The 17,462-nt window shown below is 55.2% G+C and overlaps 1 protein-coding gene across 1 annotated transcript in view; it reads left to right on the top strand.

Annotated features, from left to right (window-relative positions):
• SLIT1 (slit guidance ligand 1) overlaps nucleotides 1-17,462 on the top strand; it is a 149,634-nt gene that overhangs the window by 87,141 nt on the left and 45,031 nt on the right. Inside the window, exons 5-8 of the mRNA XM_059660958.1 lie at nucleotides 12,869-12,940; nucleotides 13,875-13,946; nucleotides 14,530-14,601; nucleotides 15,125-15,288. Of these exons, the coding sequence (XP_059516941.1) occupies nucleotides 12,869-12,940; nucleotides 13,875-13,946; nucleotides 14,530-14,601; nucleotides 15,125-15,288 (380 nt within the window). The remainder of the gene's footprint in view (nucleotides 1-12,868; nucleotides 12,941-13,874; nucleotides 13,947-14,529; nucleotides 14,602-15,124; nucleotides 15,289-17,462) is intronic.

The raw sequence follows: 17,462 nt of genomic DNA, 5'->3' as shown, positions 1-17,462 counted from the left end.
GAACCACTGTGAACACTGTTCCCTTGGCCTATTTCTCTCACTCCTGCGCTGGGTTCCCCAAGGCCCTCAACCCTCCAGCATCAGCATTTCAGCCCCCCCCCCCGGCCCCCCACTTGACCCTGAGGTCTGGCTCTGGAGAAGGGCAGTTCACCCGCTCTTCAGGGAGATGTGGACCCCGAACACGCTGTGTTCACGACAGACCTGGGAGGTGCAGCGTGTTCGCCAGCACCGTCGGAATGCTCAGGGGCCCCAGAGCCTGCTTTCCCACCTCCGCGTCTGTTTGAAGTGGGTCCCCAGTTCTCGCCGCTGTGGGGTGGGCATTGTTTCCGCCAGGCGGTCCTCTGTGCAGTTTCCCCTCAGCCTGGGCATTTCCTCGCTGCTTAGAATTGTGAGCCCCCGTTCTTCTGGAATTTGTCACCTCGGAAGACTTCCCCCATCTGTCTCCTCTTCGGTGGGGGGTCGGGGAGGGAGGGCACTGACATTTGTCACATGCCTACAAAGCACCACACTGAAATCGGTGCTTTACATGTTTTTAAAGACTTTTCATTGTAGTAAATCTTATATACAGAAGAGTGTGACTTTTCTGCATGTTATGTATTTTCATATACGGAACTCACTGAATTTCCACAAAGTGCACACACTCATGTAACCAGCAGCGGATCAAGAAGTAAAACATCACAGCACCCATGGACCCCCTTCCAGTCATTAACCCCCGCCCCCCCTGCCAGGGTAACGGCGATCCTGACTTCTAGTAGCATGGACTCGGTTGGCCTGTTTTTGTGCTTTATGTAAATGGCACATATGGTATTTAATCTCACCATAACTCAGCAAGAAGGAGCTGTGATCAGCCCTCCTTCGCACATGAGCAAGCAGACTCGGAAAGGTTGAGTAACTTGCGCAAGGTCACACAGTCAGTAAAACCCAGGCTTGTCTGTCTCCAAAGCTCTTGTTCTTTCCTCTACATCTTGATTCTTCCTCCTGCTGCACCACAATCCCTTGCCCCCACCACTGTGTGTCTGGGCTGGGACTCTCTGAAGTCACTGATGCTCACAACTCATAGGTGTCTAGGATGAAAGCGTTGTCTGCCCCAGTGCCTGCGTGCTCAGACCCAGCAGAATGCCTGGGCTTTCTGGGGGTGCAGTTGGTGAGATCAAATACAGTGAAGGTCTTGCCTGCCACTCAGATTAAGAGGAGTCTGCATTCCCCTCACCCCCGACCACTGGTTTATTCATCCATTCTGTTGTCATCGTGCTCTTGCTGTGGTGGCTGAGGCCGGTGCCTGCTGGTTGTTTCCTGCTTATCCCTGAGCCACTCGCTCCTGCCTCTGAGCAGCTCTCCTGGGCAGGGCCCGTGGTTGCTGTGCAGGGTGTGTGCATCTCATCTGATATCTCCGTCCTGGGAACTGATTGCAGTGAAGCTCGGTAGCTGCATAAGAAGCAGCCGCTTTGAGGAAATGTTACCCAGGGTGGTTTTACGGCGCCGTGTGATTCAGGCTGCTTGATGTCTCTTCCTAATGAGGTTTCTGCAACATTAACTCTGCAGGGCTGGAGGCAGGGGGTGGCCACAGGAGGAGGCGTGGCTCCGGGCCAAATGGTGGGATGGGGAGGGAGGGCATCTCTCCAGCCGACTGCCTGGCACTGTCCATTTCTCCTGCAAAGCTCAACTCCCACCCTCCGTGGCGTCAGCCTGCAAAACCACCCACAGGAGTTTGGACACCAGGAGTTCCCAGGGAGAAGGTTGGACGTTCAACATTTAAAAAATATCTCAAGACATCACAGAGCTGATTGCAGTGATGCTTGGTAGTGATGTGTGAGCTTTAATTCCATGGGTCTTATAACCAGCCTAGGAGGGGCGGAGGCGGTGGAGGAGAGGGGGCAATGGATTGCCCAGCAATTGGGATGGGTAGTTTGAAACCTTCCCAGCAAAACAATTGATTGTCACCTACCGTGTGCCAGACCGTCTTCTGGCTACTTTTGCACACCTTCATTTATTTACTCCTTTTATAAGCTTATGCTGCAAATGGGGAAATTGAGGCACAAAGAGGCAACCGATGGGGCTGAGCTTGCCTTTGAACCCAGGTCACCTGGCTCTTCTCTCAGACCATCTACTGCCTGGCCAGGGCCTGTCCTCACGGAGGCCTCCTTTGAGGACTCTGGCTTATCTGGTGGCCGCCATTTACTCCAGGTGGCCTGACTCTGGCTGTCAGGGGAGCCGAGGAGAGGGAGTCAGGGAGGGCACACAAGGATCAGCAAGGGGACCTGGTCCCTTAAGAGAGCAGTCAGGTTCCAGGAGGAACAGCAGGGTTGGATCCCAGGACCAAAGGAAACAGGCCTGTGGCTGCTGGGACCAGTCCCCTTCTGCCCCCCCCCCCCCCCCACACACACACCAGTGTGTCCCTTCGGCACTATTCCCTGGTCTCTTCTGTACACACCCACCCCCTCGCCACAACCCTAACTTGACTTCTGATGAAACAAACTCAGTCACAGGAGAATCACACTGAGAACCAGCCAGTCTAAGTTGTCGTTTGTATCTCCTGGGAGCCCTGAGATGTATGAGTGGATAAAACCCCAGTCCCTGCGTTGAGGTTGGAGCTCTAGGCTGCACAGTTCAGGCCCTTATCACCAAAGAACTCACCTTTAAGAATTTGCCTTGAAGGTGATCTAGAGACAGGTGCACACACATGCCATCCACCCGCGCAGGTAGGTCTGCGGCACCTGAATGCCATCCCGTGGGCTGGGGAGGGCAGGGCAGGGCAGGGGAACTGTAGAATGACTTTCTCTCCTGGTGGGAGGGGGGACTTGTGGAGCGGCTTGAAGGACAAGCAGCGAGAAGGGAGGGTCTCATCAGACCCCAGGAGCACCTCAGAGGGTGTGCAGCCTGGCATCCCACCCAGGGGGTACCGCCAACCTCTGCCCTGAAGGTGCATCCTGTAGCTCCTGGCCTGGAGCTGATTACCACACCCTGGTTCTCACCAACGCCTTCTCAGGCAGAGCCCCGCTGCCCCGACCCCAGCAGGAATGTAGGGAGGGCATTGGTGCTAATGTAGCGCCACCACTGCTCCCCTCCTGTGAGTGCCGCCTCTGTTTCCCATGAAGGTGGGCAGTGGCCCGCCACAGGTGACGGGTGAGAGGCTGCTCCCCCCTCTCTCCACCCACTGGGGTTGTCTGTGTCCAAGTCTCTCCCTACCACATCCCCCCACCCCCAGGAATAGGAGTCGGGGCCTCAGCTCCCTGCTTTGAAATCCTGGCTGGAACAGGGATTAGAACCCAGTTTGTTTGAGTCCTGGCTGGGGACAAGAAACATTTGCAAACTTCCCTCTGTATGATGCAGCACTTCTCAAACCTTAATATGCTAAAATGCAGATTCTGATTCAGTAGTGGGGCCAGAAAGCCCATATTTCTGACCAAGTCCCATGCCGGGAGCCGGTCCATCCTTGCTGTTTCAAGGGACCTGGCATATATGGCATACGGTTCTTAATATGTTTTCTCACCTTCTTGGTGCTGTGTTTTAACCAAGGTCACCTCTCCGAGAAAGGTTGAATCCCCAGGTAGGGATTTTCCCCTGAAGTTAGGGAGGGAATAAAACCCCTCAAGTAAGTGCCAGGCGGGTAATTAATCCCTTTAACTACAAACAATCATGCTTAAACTACATAATCTTTTCTCCCTGGAATGGAGATAAGAAACGCCCTAACCTTTGTAATAGAGATTGATAGGATTGAATCAACTGGTATAAATACAGTTGTAACAAGACAGAAACACTCAGAACTCAGAACACAGAGCCTACACAGAACGTTCTCTAGAGACAGAAGAACTTCGCTGGAGAGAACATGGCAAGGGATCCTGGACTGAACTTGACTAAAGAAATTGGCAAGAGAGCCTGACTAGAACTTGGTGACTGGACCTGGCTGGAGAACCTGTACAGAACCTGGCTGGAGAGCCAAAGCAGAACTTCTCTGGAGATTGAGACCAGAACTTGGCTGGAGATCCTGGCTAGGTTGCTGATCAACTGAACACTGTCTCCATGTCATTCCTTCTTCGCCGACTCTGTCCACACCTTTGGGGACCCCTGGACCTGCTGGGGCTGGACCCCGGCAGTCCCAGGTGACTCAATGCTGCTGGTCCAGGTGCCAGAGACGTGGGTGCTGAATCGCCTGCTCTGGGGTCCTGGGCGACGCTCACTGGCAGCAGCAATGTCAGGCTGCCCCGTGCTGGGTGCCCAGCGTGAGGCACATCGAGTGTAACTTATCCTCCTGACCTCACTGGGATGCCAGCTGTGTTGAAAGGGGAGATGGAGGTGCATGTTGCATCCCACATCACCAAGTGGCTGGTGTTGGAGCCAGCCTTGAGCTGCACCCTCCTGGTTCCCAGTCCTAGATTTTTTACCACCACTCCCCCCCGTCCCCCCCCCCCGCCCCGCCCCCCACACACACCATAGAGCCTCATAAAGACAATTCTAAGATAAGAGCAATGGTCTGGTCAGTGTGGCTCAGTGGTTGAGCATAGACATATGAATCAGGAGGTCACGGTTTGATTCCTGGTCAGGGCACATGCCCAGGTTGTGGGCTCAATCCCCAGTGGGGGGCACGCAGGAGGCAGCTGATCAGTGATTTTCTCTCATCATTGATGTTTCTATCTCTCTCCCTCTCCCGTCCTCTCTCTGATATCAATAATATATATATGTATATATATATATATATATATATATATATATATATATATATGCGCAATGGCAGCCGACTCTCAGCCCTACTGAGGGTGCCACACAGTCTCAGTTAAGCCCCACCACCCCACGATTATTGTCACTTTACAGAGGGGAGACTGAGGCTCCAGGGGCTGGGAAACTAGCATGGGGCCCCTGGCAGGGGTACATGGCCAGCTTTGTCTGCTCCGGGCCGAGTCCTTAGTCCTACAGTCTCAGGACAAGGAAGTCCCAGGTGAGGTGGCCCAGAACAGTGGGGCCACAGTGGTTCCTTCCGAGCCAGGCCCTATATCGGTGGGCTCAGGGTAGCCAGGGGGATGAGGGGACAGGCCTGACTGCCATGTGGCTTGTGAGGCAGACAGAGCTGGCCCTGAGCTGCCTGCAGTGCGGAGGCCGAGCAGGCGGCAGGAACCGAGGGCCGAGTCTGGCCTTGGCGAGTGCCCAGCAGCCCCGGGCTGAGCTCCCCGCTGATCCGCTTAGAGGCCTGTCTGCCAGCAGGGTCCAATCTGGTTAGAGCGTGAAGGGGGATTAGCAGTGAGAACATGGGGTCCCGACCTCAGCTCTCCAGCCCCTGCCTCCCCAGCCCTGGCAGAGGCTGGGAGGATTGGCAGTGTTCAGGAAGAGGGACAGCAGGAGCGGGGTGCCTGGGATGGTGCCAGCTCAGAGTGTGGGCCTGGCTGCCCCCTTCTCTTCAGGGGAAGGGCCCTGGCTAGGGTCTCGAGTGTGCCCAGACTCAAGACCCCTGATCTTGGGTGGCGGGGTTCAGGCTGGGGATCTCGCCTGCAGACCCCTCACTGCAAGCCCCCAAGTGGACTGCCAGGGGCTTCCACTCCCTTTCTTCCCAGAAGAGTCAGTCACTCTCCTTCCTCAGGGGCTGCCCACACCTCCCTGCTGATGCTGCTGGTGCCACCTCAGAAACACCCCTAGGACAGTCGGTTACTAATGTTCTATAACAGTGGTTCTCAACCTTCCTAATGCCGCGACCCTTTAATACAGTTCCTCATGTTGGGTGATCCCCAGTTTCATTGTTACAAATTGAACATAATTAAAGCACAGTGATTAATCACAAAAACAATATGTAATTATATATGTGTTTTCCGATGGTCTTAGGCGACCCCTGTGAAAGGGTCGTTTGACCCCCAAAAGGTCGCGACCCACAGGTTGAGAACCGCTGTTCTATAAGGACGTGTGACAGGAAGGGCAGGGCTGATTATAACACAGGCAACAAGCGTTTCTCCAGCGCTTCCCTCCCTTTCAGAGCCCTCATCTCTAAGCCCAGCCTTCTCCTCTCAGCCGCACGGCCTGTCCTGACTCCTCGTTTGAGTCAGGAAGATGCAGAGGGATGGGGCAGGAGAATCGTCTAAGGATCCACTTCAGTTCAGTTCAGCTAACAATCACGGCGCCCCTGCACTGGGCCAGGCCCAGGGAGACAGTGGGAAGCAAAACAGACAGTGTCTGACCTTGGGAGAGTGTGGTCTGGAGGGGAGGATGGATGCTAACCAAAAATCAGTGTTTCATTGTATCGCACACACCAGTACTTCATTACAGTTCTGGATGAGTGCCGAGGAGGGAAAGCACGGGGGTCCTGGAAGCCTCCAGGAGAGGGACCGTCAGGGGCGGTGTTTGCAGACCGAGGTATGGAGGATGAATCGAAGTTTACTGGGTGAAAAGTGGAGGAACATTCCGGGCCGGGGCCCTGTGGCAGGAGGATTTGAGGAACCAAGGGGCATCAGCATAAGTGAAGGAGTAGGCGGGGGCAACACACAGCGCCTTCACTTTAGATCCCGAAAGGCGGGTGCTGCTTCTCACCCCCATTTTGTTGATAAGAAAACGAGGCCACAGAAGTTAAACGACTCGCCTAAGACCCCATGATTTAAGTGGCGAGCCAGGGCTTGCTGAGCCCACGTCTTTATTGTGACACTCAGCTGTGGGCTTTCTCCTTCACACCCTGGCCTCTTAGCGTGACTTCCTGGGCCGGCTGTGTCAGCATCCCCTGGGAACGGTGAGCGATCCAGGGCCCCGTTCTCACCCGGGCCTGTGTTCTCTCCCCAGTCCTGTCCTTGCTCTGGGAGTCTGCTGTTCGCTGTCCTGCCTGGGACTTCCTTCTGAGCCTCTGTCTGCCCCATTGCTCCGTGCCCTTCACTTACCCCTGGCCAGGACCAGGCCACCAGCTGCTGTCCTTCCAGCTCCAGAATCTCCCTCCTCCAGGATGGCCTCTCTCAGTGTATCTCGTTCTGCCGGACACACCCCAGGTCACACTCCTCACTTCAGGACCTGTGACCAGGTCACCAAGTTTGAGAAAGATACAGGAGGCTCAGGGCTGGGGAAATGTACATCATACCTTTTAGGTTTTCATGCCAACTGGGTGAAAATGGAGATGAGAAACTTTATTTAAATGGTTTGGGAAACAAAACAATTGTTGACCAAATAGGACATCAACTGGGTGGGTGGGGGAGGGGGGCGGAAGGGGGTGGTGGTAGTGGATAGCTTTGTTTTGGGTTGCTATATAGCTGAGAGGACATCCAAGTCCATGGAAGGCTTCTGGCGCCCCCTGGAGGGAAAACTGGAAACAATAGCACAGTGGTTCTCAACCTTCCTAATGCCACGACCCTTTAATACAGTTCCTCATGTTGTGGTGACCCCCAATTTCATTGTTACAAATTGAACATAATTAAAGCCTAGTGATTAATCACAAAACAATATGTAATTATATATGTGTTTTCTGATGGTCTTAGGCGACCCCTGTGAAAGGGTCATTCAACCCCCAAAGGGGTCGCGACCCACAGGTTGAGAACCGCTGCAATAGAACCTTAGGAAAGAGTTGGGCAGGCTGTTTAAGGCAGGACAAAAGCCAGCATTTCTTAAATTTTGCCAAATGGAGGAAAAAGGACAGAGGCTGAAATACATGAACTCAGTCTTCTCCAAAGCATGGTATGGTGTGTATTTTTATTCCCATTTTACAAATAGAGAAACTATAGCTCTCAGATGCATAACTTCCTGCGGCTCATGGCTGGTAAATGGTAGAAACAGGAATTGAACCTAGAGCTTTCTCATTGCAGAGTCAGCCTCTTCCCACCCCACCCCCTCCTCTACCAGCAGGCTGCATTTTCCTCAGATCTCCATGGCTCCCCTGTTTTCCTCAGTTTCCTTTACCCATTTAAACAATGTGAGCTGCTCACTGCTGTGGCCTCGCCTGGGGCTGGGCCTGAGGTCCCCAGGTCAGCTCAGCTCTGCTCCCACCCCTGGGCCCTCACCTCTTGCACTGGCTCTTGGTGTATTGCTGTATACACAGGGGCAGCGTCTTTCCTCTGTAAGCTGTGGTGCCTCAGAGCGATGTCTAAAAAACCATCAGATACGCCCATCTCTGCTCTAACCTGTCATTTTCTCTGGTTTGCAAGGCTTTTGCCTGCTAACGCCTATCCCCAGCACTGCCTGCCTGGGACTTCCTTCTGAGCCTCTGTCTGCCCCATAGCCCTGTGCCCTGCCTCCCCCGGCAAACCCAGCTGCTCCTAGACCATGCCCGAGTCTACCACCATGTCTCCTGCCTTTGCCCAGACTGCTCCTGCCCCTCCCCCCCCCCCACTTAGCTCCTGGTGTGAGTTTTTATAGAATTGCTTTTGCTAGGCTGTACTTTGACACGCTGCTATTATAAGCAGACACTTGAAATCCATTTATTATAAGGATCTAGTGTTATTGATTAGGCCACATTGTCACTTTTAATGAAGACCCCTGGGGAAATTCTCTTCTCATCTTAAGTGCCCCAAATAGCTATCCTTTGAAACTGGTCCTTTCAAATTTATACATATATTGAGGGTGCTACCAACTGACCAGTTTCCCCTCTACGCACGGGCTCTCAGAAAGCCTAGCACCCATGCCCCGCCTGGAGCTGGCTGGTGCGTGGGCCACCTGGTGCTGCATTCTTGGCATCTGCCATTGATTTTCCTTCTTCTCTTCGTCCCACTTTTCACTCCTGCTCTCTTGCTGTTTTATAAATCCCTATAAGCCACCTCAGAGCCTTTCTGGAACACGGTTGGCCTAAATCAATAAACTAATCGATACAAATAGAAAACCTTCCTCGCAGGGTTGTGGTGAGGATTAAATGGAATAATGGATGTGAGTGCAGCCCCGAGTTCCCTCCCAGGCTTGGTCGAAGGGCTAGCTGCCAGCTGGGGCCAAGGCGAGGGTCCCGCTGGAGGTTTCCACCCCAGGGCAGCCTCCATCTTCCTTGGTCTGTAGACATCTCTTGGCCACTGCCCTTCCTGCCTTTGTCTTGCCCTCACCGCATGTGCTCTGTTCCCTGTGGGGAGGAGCAGGAGGGTAGCTGTGTCTGTTCTCTCTTATCCCACTCCTCTCAGAAGTCATACAGTCAGCAGCGGGCCCCCACCCTCACCCTCGCCCTGGGATCTCAGATGCCCTAAGGGCCTCAGTTGCCATGTCTTGGAGTAGTTGGCGTGTGGTGGGCATACACCAGTGAGGAGACTAAGAGATGATCTGGTCCAGCCTATGCATTTGACAAATGAGGAAACTGAGGCCCAAAGAGGGAAGTGATGGAGCCACGTCCCTCACATGTTTCAGCTCCTCATGCCAAGTCTAAGCATTGTCCTGCTCTCCTCGAGAGCTCGCAGGGGATCCTCATGCCTCCGGTCAGGACCGCGCTTGCCAGCACAGCTTCTAAGCCCCTCTCCAGAGTCATTTCCACAAAGCACCCCTGCGTTGGTCATTGGCTGTTGTGTAGCCAAGTACCTCATAATAGAGTGGCCCAAAAGAACGATAAACATTGATTGTCTCACAGTCTCTACAGGTGGCTGGGTGGTTCTGGCTTGGGGTCTTTCATGAGATTGCAGTCATGATGTGGGTCGGGGCTGTGTCTTAGTCTGTTTGGGCTGCTGTAATAAGAGTTCCATAAATTGGGCAGCTTATCACAGTCCTAGAAGACGGGAAGTCCAGGATCCAGGGGCCAACAGATGCAGTGTTTGGTGAGGGCTCGCTTCCTGGCTGGGTCCTCACGGGGCGGGAGGGGCAGAGGAGCTCTCTCAGAACTCTTCTATGAGAACACTAACCCCATTCACAGAGGGCTCGACCTGCATGACCTGAGCACCTCCTAAGGGCCCCACTTCCTAATACCATCACATTGGGCATTAGGATTTCAACACCTGAATTTGGGGGCGGGGACACAAGCATCGAGTCCGCAGCAGGCAGCATCATCTGCAAGCTTGCTGAGGCTGGAGAATCTACTCCCATGAGGACTCACCCACATTGTTGGCAAGCGGGTGCTGGCTGTTGGCTGCGGGCCTCAGTGCCTCTCCAGAAAGCTGCTTGAGTCCTGATGACATTGTGGCTGGCGTCTCACAGAGAGAGTGATCTGAGAGAGAGTAAAGAAGGAGCTACATAAAAGGATCCTTTATGATCTAGTCTCAGAAATTGTCCATCACTTCTGTCATAGTCTGCTCTTTGGGAGTGAGGTCCTAAATCCCACCCACAATTAAGGGGAGAATTAAGCTCCATCTTTTGAAGGGAGGCATGTCAAAGAATTTGTGGACGTATTTTAAAACCACCACAAAGCTCCCATAGATACATACCAGCCATGTCAAACTGTGTGCTACGGCCCCAGCCCTCCTGCCTTGCTCCTTCCGGCCTCTGGGCTTTTGCACATGCTGTTCCCACTGTGTAGAATGTGCTTCCCTCGTTTCCCTTTCCTGCCTGGCAAACTCTGACTTACTTTTCAGGACCTGCTTCAGAGTTCCTCTCCTCTCCCGCAGGTAGAGCTGGTCACTTGCTCCTCTGAGCTTGCTCATCTCTTTGGAAATACTGCCCTTCCCTTGATTATTGTAACCAGCGTGTAAGTCTTTGTAGCATCCCCAGCAGGTAGTCGGCTCTCAGCACACACTCGCTGAACGAAGGAGTGGAGATTTCGTTCTCTGCTTCTCCGTGTGTCCTCCAAGGGCTGTCAGTGTTTCAGGGTACTCTGTGCATTGTGTGACCTCTGCTTGCGTGAGCCCAGCTGTCTCGGAGCATGTGGGTGCTCCATCAAGGCTGGTTTGGTTCCACGTGGGGCTCCCACGTCTGCTTGGCTCCTGGTTACTGTGACCGTGAGCCCCTGAGTGCGGGCCATGCCATTTACCTCTGTGTCATGCTCCCAGCGAAGTAATTTACCTGTTAGATTACTCTGCCCAGCATCCCATTGAAGGAGAGGGAGAGAACAAGCCCACAGACCAAGGGAACAATAGGGCCAGTACGGGCTGTACGGCCATGGTGGCAATTACTTGCATAACACGAGGAAACTGTGCTGGCCTATAGACCAGTGGTTCTCAACCTTCCTAATGCCGCGACCCTTTAATACAGTTCCTCATGTTGTGGTGACCCCCAACCATAAAATTATTTTCGTTGCTACTTCATAACTGTAATGTTGCTACTGTTATGAATCGTCATGTAAATATCTGATATGCAGGTTGTATGTTCATTGTTACAAATTGAACATAATTAAAGCATAGTGATTAATCACAAAAACAATATGTAACTATATATGTGTTTTCCGATGGTCTTAGGCGACCCCTGTGAAAGGGTCGTTCGACCCCCAAAGGGGTCACGACCCACAGGCTGAGAACCGCTGCTCTGGACGCACAGCCAGGAGCTGGGAGCCAAGGACTCGAGCCGGCCTTCCTGGGCTCAGGGCCGTGTGCACTCTGCTGTGGAGTTTCTGTTTTGTTGTCTCAGCAGAAAAACCCAGACAGATGGATGGAAGCCCCAGTAGCTCAGGGGACAGTGGCAGGGGGTGGGGGTGCAGGGGGCCGTGTTCCCAGGCCTCACAGTGGAGCCTGAGGCTCATGTGGTGAATGGTGATGGGAAGGAGATGGTCGAGGCCTGAGGGCCTGGCCCAGGAGAAGGGTCAGGGGGCCTGGGGGCTGCCTGACATTGAGTCCCACGTCAGGACAGCCAGCCCCGGCTGCGGGGTCTGATGCAGGGCTCTCTGCAGCCTGCCTGGGTCCTGTCCTGGTCAATCTTGGGTAAAATATTTAGGTTCCCTCCTCTGCAAAGTGGGAGATGCTTCCCACTCCAGGCCTGCTGTGCAAGGGGAGCTCGGGACCTGACTTCCTGGTTCCCCTCCTGAAGCCACCACCTGCCAGCTGTGTGTCCTTAAAGAAGCTGCTTAACCTCTCTGAGCCTCCCTTTCCTCTTTCTTTGTGGAAGGGGCATGGGGATAGCCTTCTCCCACGGTCAGTGTGAGGGTCAGGTGCACTCACACATGTGAAGTGCTGGGCAGGACGGCTCAGGGGGACATGCTCAGAACACGATGGCAGTTCGTTCCACTGCTGTGGGAAGGGAAGGGGCATTTGTAAAGGCCTGCAGTGAAGAGGTCGAGAGGGGGATGGAGAAACAGGAGGACGGTGCCAGCAGCTCAGTCTGGCCAGAGGAGCTGGAGGAAGGGTCCAGAGCTGGCCTAGGCTCACACAGGCTGGAGATTGGCAGTGTCTCCTCCCTCACACCAGGATTTGAAGGGGGAGGTGATGAAATCCTCAGTGACCCTGCCCTCCGAGCACAGGGCAGGGACATGGCACTGCAGCCCCGAGGCCAGCATGCTCCAGTCCCCCTGTGGGCCCAGGTCTGTGTGGTGGCTCTGCTGCCTGCAGTCCTGAGAGTGAGGGATCTGGCGTCAGACCCAGCCTGGAGTTCAAGACCTGGGGGCCACCTACTGGCGGGTTCCCTGGGGGCCAAAGATGCTTTCTTACAGAAAGTGAGCCTTCGGTGCACTCTCCACAGATCCCGGGGTGGCCGTGGGCCCCTCGAGAAGCCCGTCTCTCCTTTGCCATCGCCTTTGCATCCCTGGAGGATGCCACAGGGGCTGAGCTGACCTCTGTGAGTGGAGCGGGGGAGGCAGGTTGGGGTCTGGCAGAGCTGGTCACCCATGCCCCAAGCTTCTCCCTCCAGTTACAACCCCTCTGCCCAGAGAATGGGAGGTGGCTGGGCACCGAGCTCCAGCTCATTCATTCATTCATTCATTCATTCATTCAAATGCGTTCCAGGGAGGAGCTTTTGTGTGTCAGGCGCTGTCCCAGGCTGGGATGCCGCTGTGACAGTCCCACTGTCCAGCGCCCTCCCCTCCCTGACGCAGCAGGGCCCTCTGGAGAGGCCTCTCTGACCAGTGTGTTTCTTCCTCTGGCTCGACCCCCAGGGACCTGAGTGAGAACGCCATCCAGGCTATCCCCAGGAAGGCTTTCCGCGGAGCTACAGACCTCAAAAACTTGTGAGTACAGGCCTGGGGTGGAGAGGGCCTGGGGCCACAGGGCCTCCCCTGGCAGTATTCTCGTGGGCTCCCCGAGCCCTGGAGTTCAGGCAGCCACGGAGCTGGTCTCTGGTCTGAGGTGGCAGTGCCCGCATGGTTTTCTGGAACCATCTGGAGTGGGAGGAAACGGGCCACCTTGGAGGGCTGTGGGCTGCCAGGGTGATGTTCTGGGTCCATTTGAACGGACAGTCTCCGTGCCCTTGCCCTTCTGGAGATTGGGAGAGCTGGGCTTGAATTTCCTCTTTCAGGCACTTATTGCATAAGCTGCTGCAAGTCAGTTAGCTCACTGAGCCTCAACATGTTGTTTTGTGAAATGAGGATATCACACTTACTTCACGGGCTTGTTCTGAGGTTTGCACGAGACGTGGCAAATGCCTGGCATGCTTGTCACTCCCGACACCCCCTTGCCCCCTCCCGTGCCTGTAGCAGACATTGGTAACTGATCACCGCGTTCTTTCCCAAGGAGCCCGGTCCAGGCGTCAGTGTATTCTGAGAGCAGCGCTCCAGGTAGCCACAGCTCGTCAGCCCCCCTGGGCACTGGGGCTGGGATCTGCCCCCGGCTCTGGCTGCCATGGCTGCTGTGACAGACTCATTCCTCAGCTGCCAGCACCTTCTAGGTGGTCTCCACAATGGGGTGGGTGCCTGCTCTCCAGGAGAGGGGCAAGGTTAGGAAGAGGCATCGAATAAAACTTTTATTTACATGTATTGTTTTAACTAAAAAACAAGGAATACTTTAAGTGCTTACTATTTACTATTTGGATGGACACATTTGTTCTGAACAAGGGATGGGGTCAGGCCTTTTTCAAAGAAAATGGAATGGAGTGCTTGGTCAGGATGTGTGGACGCTGCTCTCAGCGATGTGCCGTCCTCTGCACACCCTCCCTTTGCTTCACAGACAGCTGGACAAGAACCAGATCAGCTGCATCGAGGAAGGCGCCTTCCGGGCTCTTCGGGGGCTGGAGGTGCTGTAAGTAACACACGGGAGGGAAGAGAGGCTCCGGGAGTCCGGCTGGCACAGGTGCCAGGGGGGTGGGGTGGGGTGGGGCCCAGGCAGCGGGCGTGGGGGCCTCGGAGAGCACAGGAGGCAGGAGACTTGGGCGGCGTGGCAGGCCCTCCAGGACGCATGCTCGCGCAGTCATCGTGCCCGCAGGAGCATGGCCGAGGCTTATCCTGCTTATGATGACTCCAGGGCCATGGCTGTGTCTTCCAGGAGTTTCTGACACGTGGCTGTCTAGACCCCACGCCTGCACCTGTCCCTCTCCTGGCTTCTCCTGTCCCACCCGCCTCGAGGCTGCGGCACAGCTGCCTCCTGATCAGGCAGCTCAGGGCTTTCCCTGGCGGTGGCTCTGTGTCTCATGCTCTTTGGCATAGGCCCCCTGCCCTGTCCCCCCGCACCCCCCGGCCCCAGGTCCAGCCCAGAGCTGGCCCAGCTTGCGGGTGGACCGGGGAACAGTGTGAGGGTCTGCCTGTTTGTCAGAGAGAAGCCCTGCTCTCCCTCCCACGTGAGCTCCTGCTGGACAGACGCTAACAGACTCTGGTTTCCCCACCAGGACCCTGAACAACAACAACATCACCACCATCCCCGTGTCCAGCTTCAACCACATGCCCAAGCTGCGGACCTTGTGAGTCAGCCCGGGTGGCCGGGAGGACAGCCCCGAGCTGGCGGTGCCCGGGCAGTGGGGAGCCAGGCGCAGACTTCCACAGGCAGGGGAGCGGGCTCCTTCTTGCACCCCCAGCGCCCAGCCAGGGTGGGGTCAGGGGAGGTCATCTGACATGAAAGGAGGTTGAGTGTCATTTATATTTGATTTTTCCTTGGAAAACCAATGATTTCTTTTTGTGCTTGAAAATGAGCTATGTGACTTGGGTCAGTGGGTCTGTATGAGTTCAGGGAGGTGAATCGACAAGAGCCGGGCAAAATGCAGTCCAGGCGAGGCCCCTGAGCATGCTGGGAGGGAAGGGGCCGCGGCTGGGAGTTTCCTGCTGTTGCCGACAGTCCCCAGGTTGGAGCTGTGGGCTGACTGCGCATGGACTGTGCTTGGTCAAGTGTAGTATGGCGCTCGGCCCCTCCTGGGTAGAGGGGTTCCCATTCGTTGGCCGGGGTCTGGGGGCCCCAGGTGGGTTGTGAGCGTCCCTGTCTCCCTGCAGCCGCCTGCACTCCAACCACCTGTTCTGCGACTGCCACCTGGCCTGGCTCTCGCAATGGCTGAGGCAGCGGCCAACCATCGGGCTCTTCACCCAGTGCTCAGGCCCCGCCGGCCTGCGTGGCCTCAATGTGGCCGAGGTCCAGAAGAGCGAGTTCAGCTGCTCAGGTGGGTGCAGGCCCGCTGGGGCTCTCGACTGCCCATCTCGACTGCCCATCACCTGCCTCTGCAGCCTCCCCCTAACGTTCCCCCCATTACTTCCTGTCTCCACCACACTTGACCTCTGGCACATTCATCACCTCCTGTCCTCCTCCATCGCCTTCTAGACCACCCACCATCTCCTGTCTCCACCCGTTTTCTGTTCCCATCACCACCTGTCTCTGGGCATCACCTCCTTTCTTTACCCATCACATTCTGTCTTTATCTGTCATCTCCTGTGTCCACCCATCTCCCCCTCCTGTCCATCCATTATCTCCTGTTCTCACCCAAAGCCTTTGTCTCCACATATCACCTCTTGCCTTCTCTCCTTTGTCCCTCCTGCCACAGCCATCTTCTCTTCCTGTCCGCCCATCGCCTCCTCCCACATTGTCCCTCTCTGTCCGACCTCCTGTCCTTCACCCCTCCCCTCCCCTCCCACCCCTTCCCTTCTGTGACGGCCTTGTCTGAAAAGTCATTGAATTGGCCCATCTCGCCTCGGCTATGAGAGCCTCCTGCCTGCCCACCCACTTCCTTTCTAGCCCCTTCCGTCTCCATATGCAGCCAGAGGACCTGAAAGGACCCACAGGTCTGGGCAGGTCACTGCTGCCTGGTACTCACCAGCCCCCTGGGAGAGTCCAAACTGTCCCCAAGCTCTGCGAGGCCGGGGCAGGGTCATCTCAGCCTCCCCCGGCCGCCCTTTGGCCTTGTCACTCAGTGTGTCCCAGCGGGGCCCGCCTGGGCCCTTCCCGGAGCAGGTGCCTCCCACCCCAGCCTTCTCGCAGGCTGGACCTGTTGGCACCCCCTCCCGCCTTGTTCCCTGGCCCCAGGCACATGGACGATGCGGTTGTGGTTTCTGACCGTATCCCCAGCACTTGGCCTGTGCTTGGCACAGAGAGATGCTCAAGAAAGGTTTGCTGAGTGAATGGACGGTTCAGATTCACAACAGAGGATGAGGGGCTGCCCGTTCTCCCAAACCAGTGAGTGAGCCTGCCAGCCGCTTAGAGCGCTGAGGGAGGAGTGTCTACTGGGCCCGGCAGCCTCTCATCCGAGTGAGGCTCCCCTCCCCCACAGCACTGGCAGCACTGAGGCTGCCCCTGAGCACTGCTGAGCTGAGGGCTGCTGAGTGTGTGTGTGTGTGTGTGTCTGTGTGAGTGTGTGTACAAGAGTGTGAGTGTGGCTCAGTGGTTGAGCGTCAGCCTATGAACCAGGAGGTCATGGTTAGATTCCCAGTCAGGACACATGCCCGGGTTCCGGGCTTGATTCCCGGTAGGGAGCATGCAGGAGGCAGCTGATCAATGATTCTTTCTCACCATTGATGTTTCTATCTCTCTCCCCCTCTCCCTACCTCTCTGAAATCAGTAAATATACACACATATACATATGTGTGTGTGTGACTGTGTGAATGTGAGGGTGCATGTGGAGAGAGTGTATGACTGTATGTGTGATTGTGTGTGTGTGTGAGCATGTGAGCGTGTGACTATGTGGTTGTGAGTGTGCGTACAGGAGTATGAGTGTGTGAGCGTGTGTTTGTGTGTGCACACGTGGGTGTGCACTCGTGTGTGAGGAGCGTCAGGCTGATGCGCCCCTCTGAGTAATTGCAGCTGCCCCAGGTTTTAGGAAGAGGAGTGGATACTTCACTGGGACAATTATTTTGAAGTGAGACCTTTTTCTTTGCATTTGAATACCTTGGTTTCTATATTCAGGCACCCCCCCCCCATCTGTTCCCCCGTGGACCCCTCTCCTGAGAAGGCGCTGCCACAATTTGCAAGAGGGCCTAGGACTTTGTCTTTTCTGATCTTGGCACCCACCCTTCAGGGGAGCCAAGCAAAGGTTAGAGGTTAAAACGCTGGTGGGCGTGTAAATCGGCTCAGCCGCTTCGCACACTGTTCAGCAGAATCTACGAAAGCCCAGCATATGTCTACCCGTGACCCTGCAGCTCCTGCTAGGTGTGTGCATATGCTCTGCCAACACGCGTGTCCAAGAATATCCAAGGCAGCTTTCTTCACAGCAGCTCAGAGTCGGAGGCAGCGCACATGTCCACCAACAAGAGTGGAGTAACTATTTATAACTCATCTGTGCAATAGAATTCTAGTCATAGTTAAAAAAACACCTACTGATACAGACACAGTGCCAAAGATTTTATA

The sequence above is a fragment of the Myotis daubentonii genome, chromosome 13, assembly GCF_963259705.1.
Source record: "Myotis daubentonii chromosome 13, mMyoDau2.1, whole genome shotgun sequence".
NCBI classification, from domain to species: domain Eukaryota; kingdom Metazoa; phylum Chordata; class Mammalia; order Chiroptera; family Vespertilionidae; genus Myotis; species Myotis daubentonii.
Note: the sequence above shows the minus strand (reverse complement) of the source record. Positions and strands in the feature narration are given on the sequence as shown.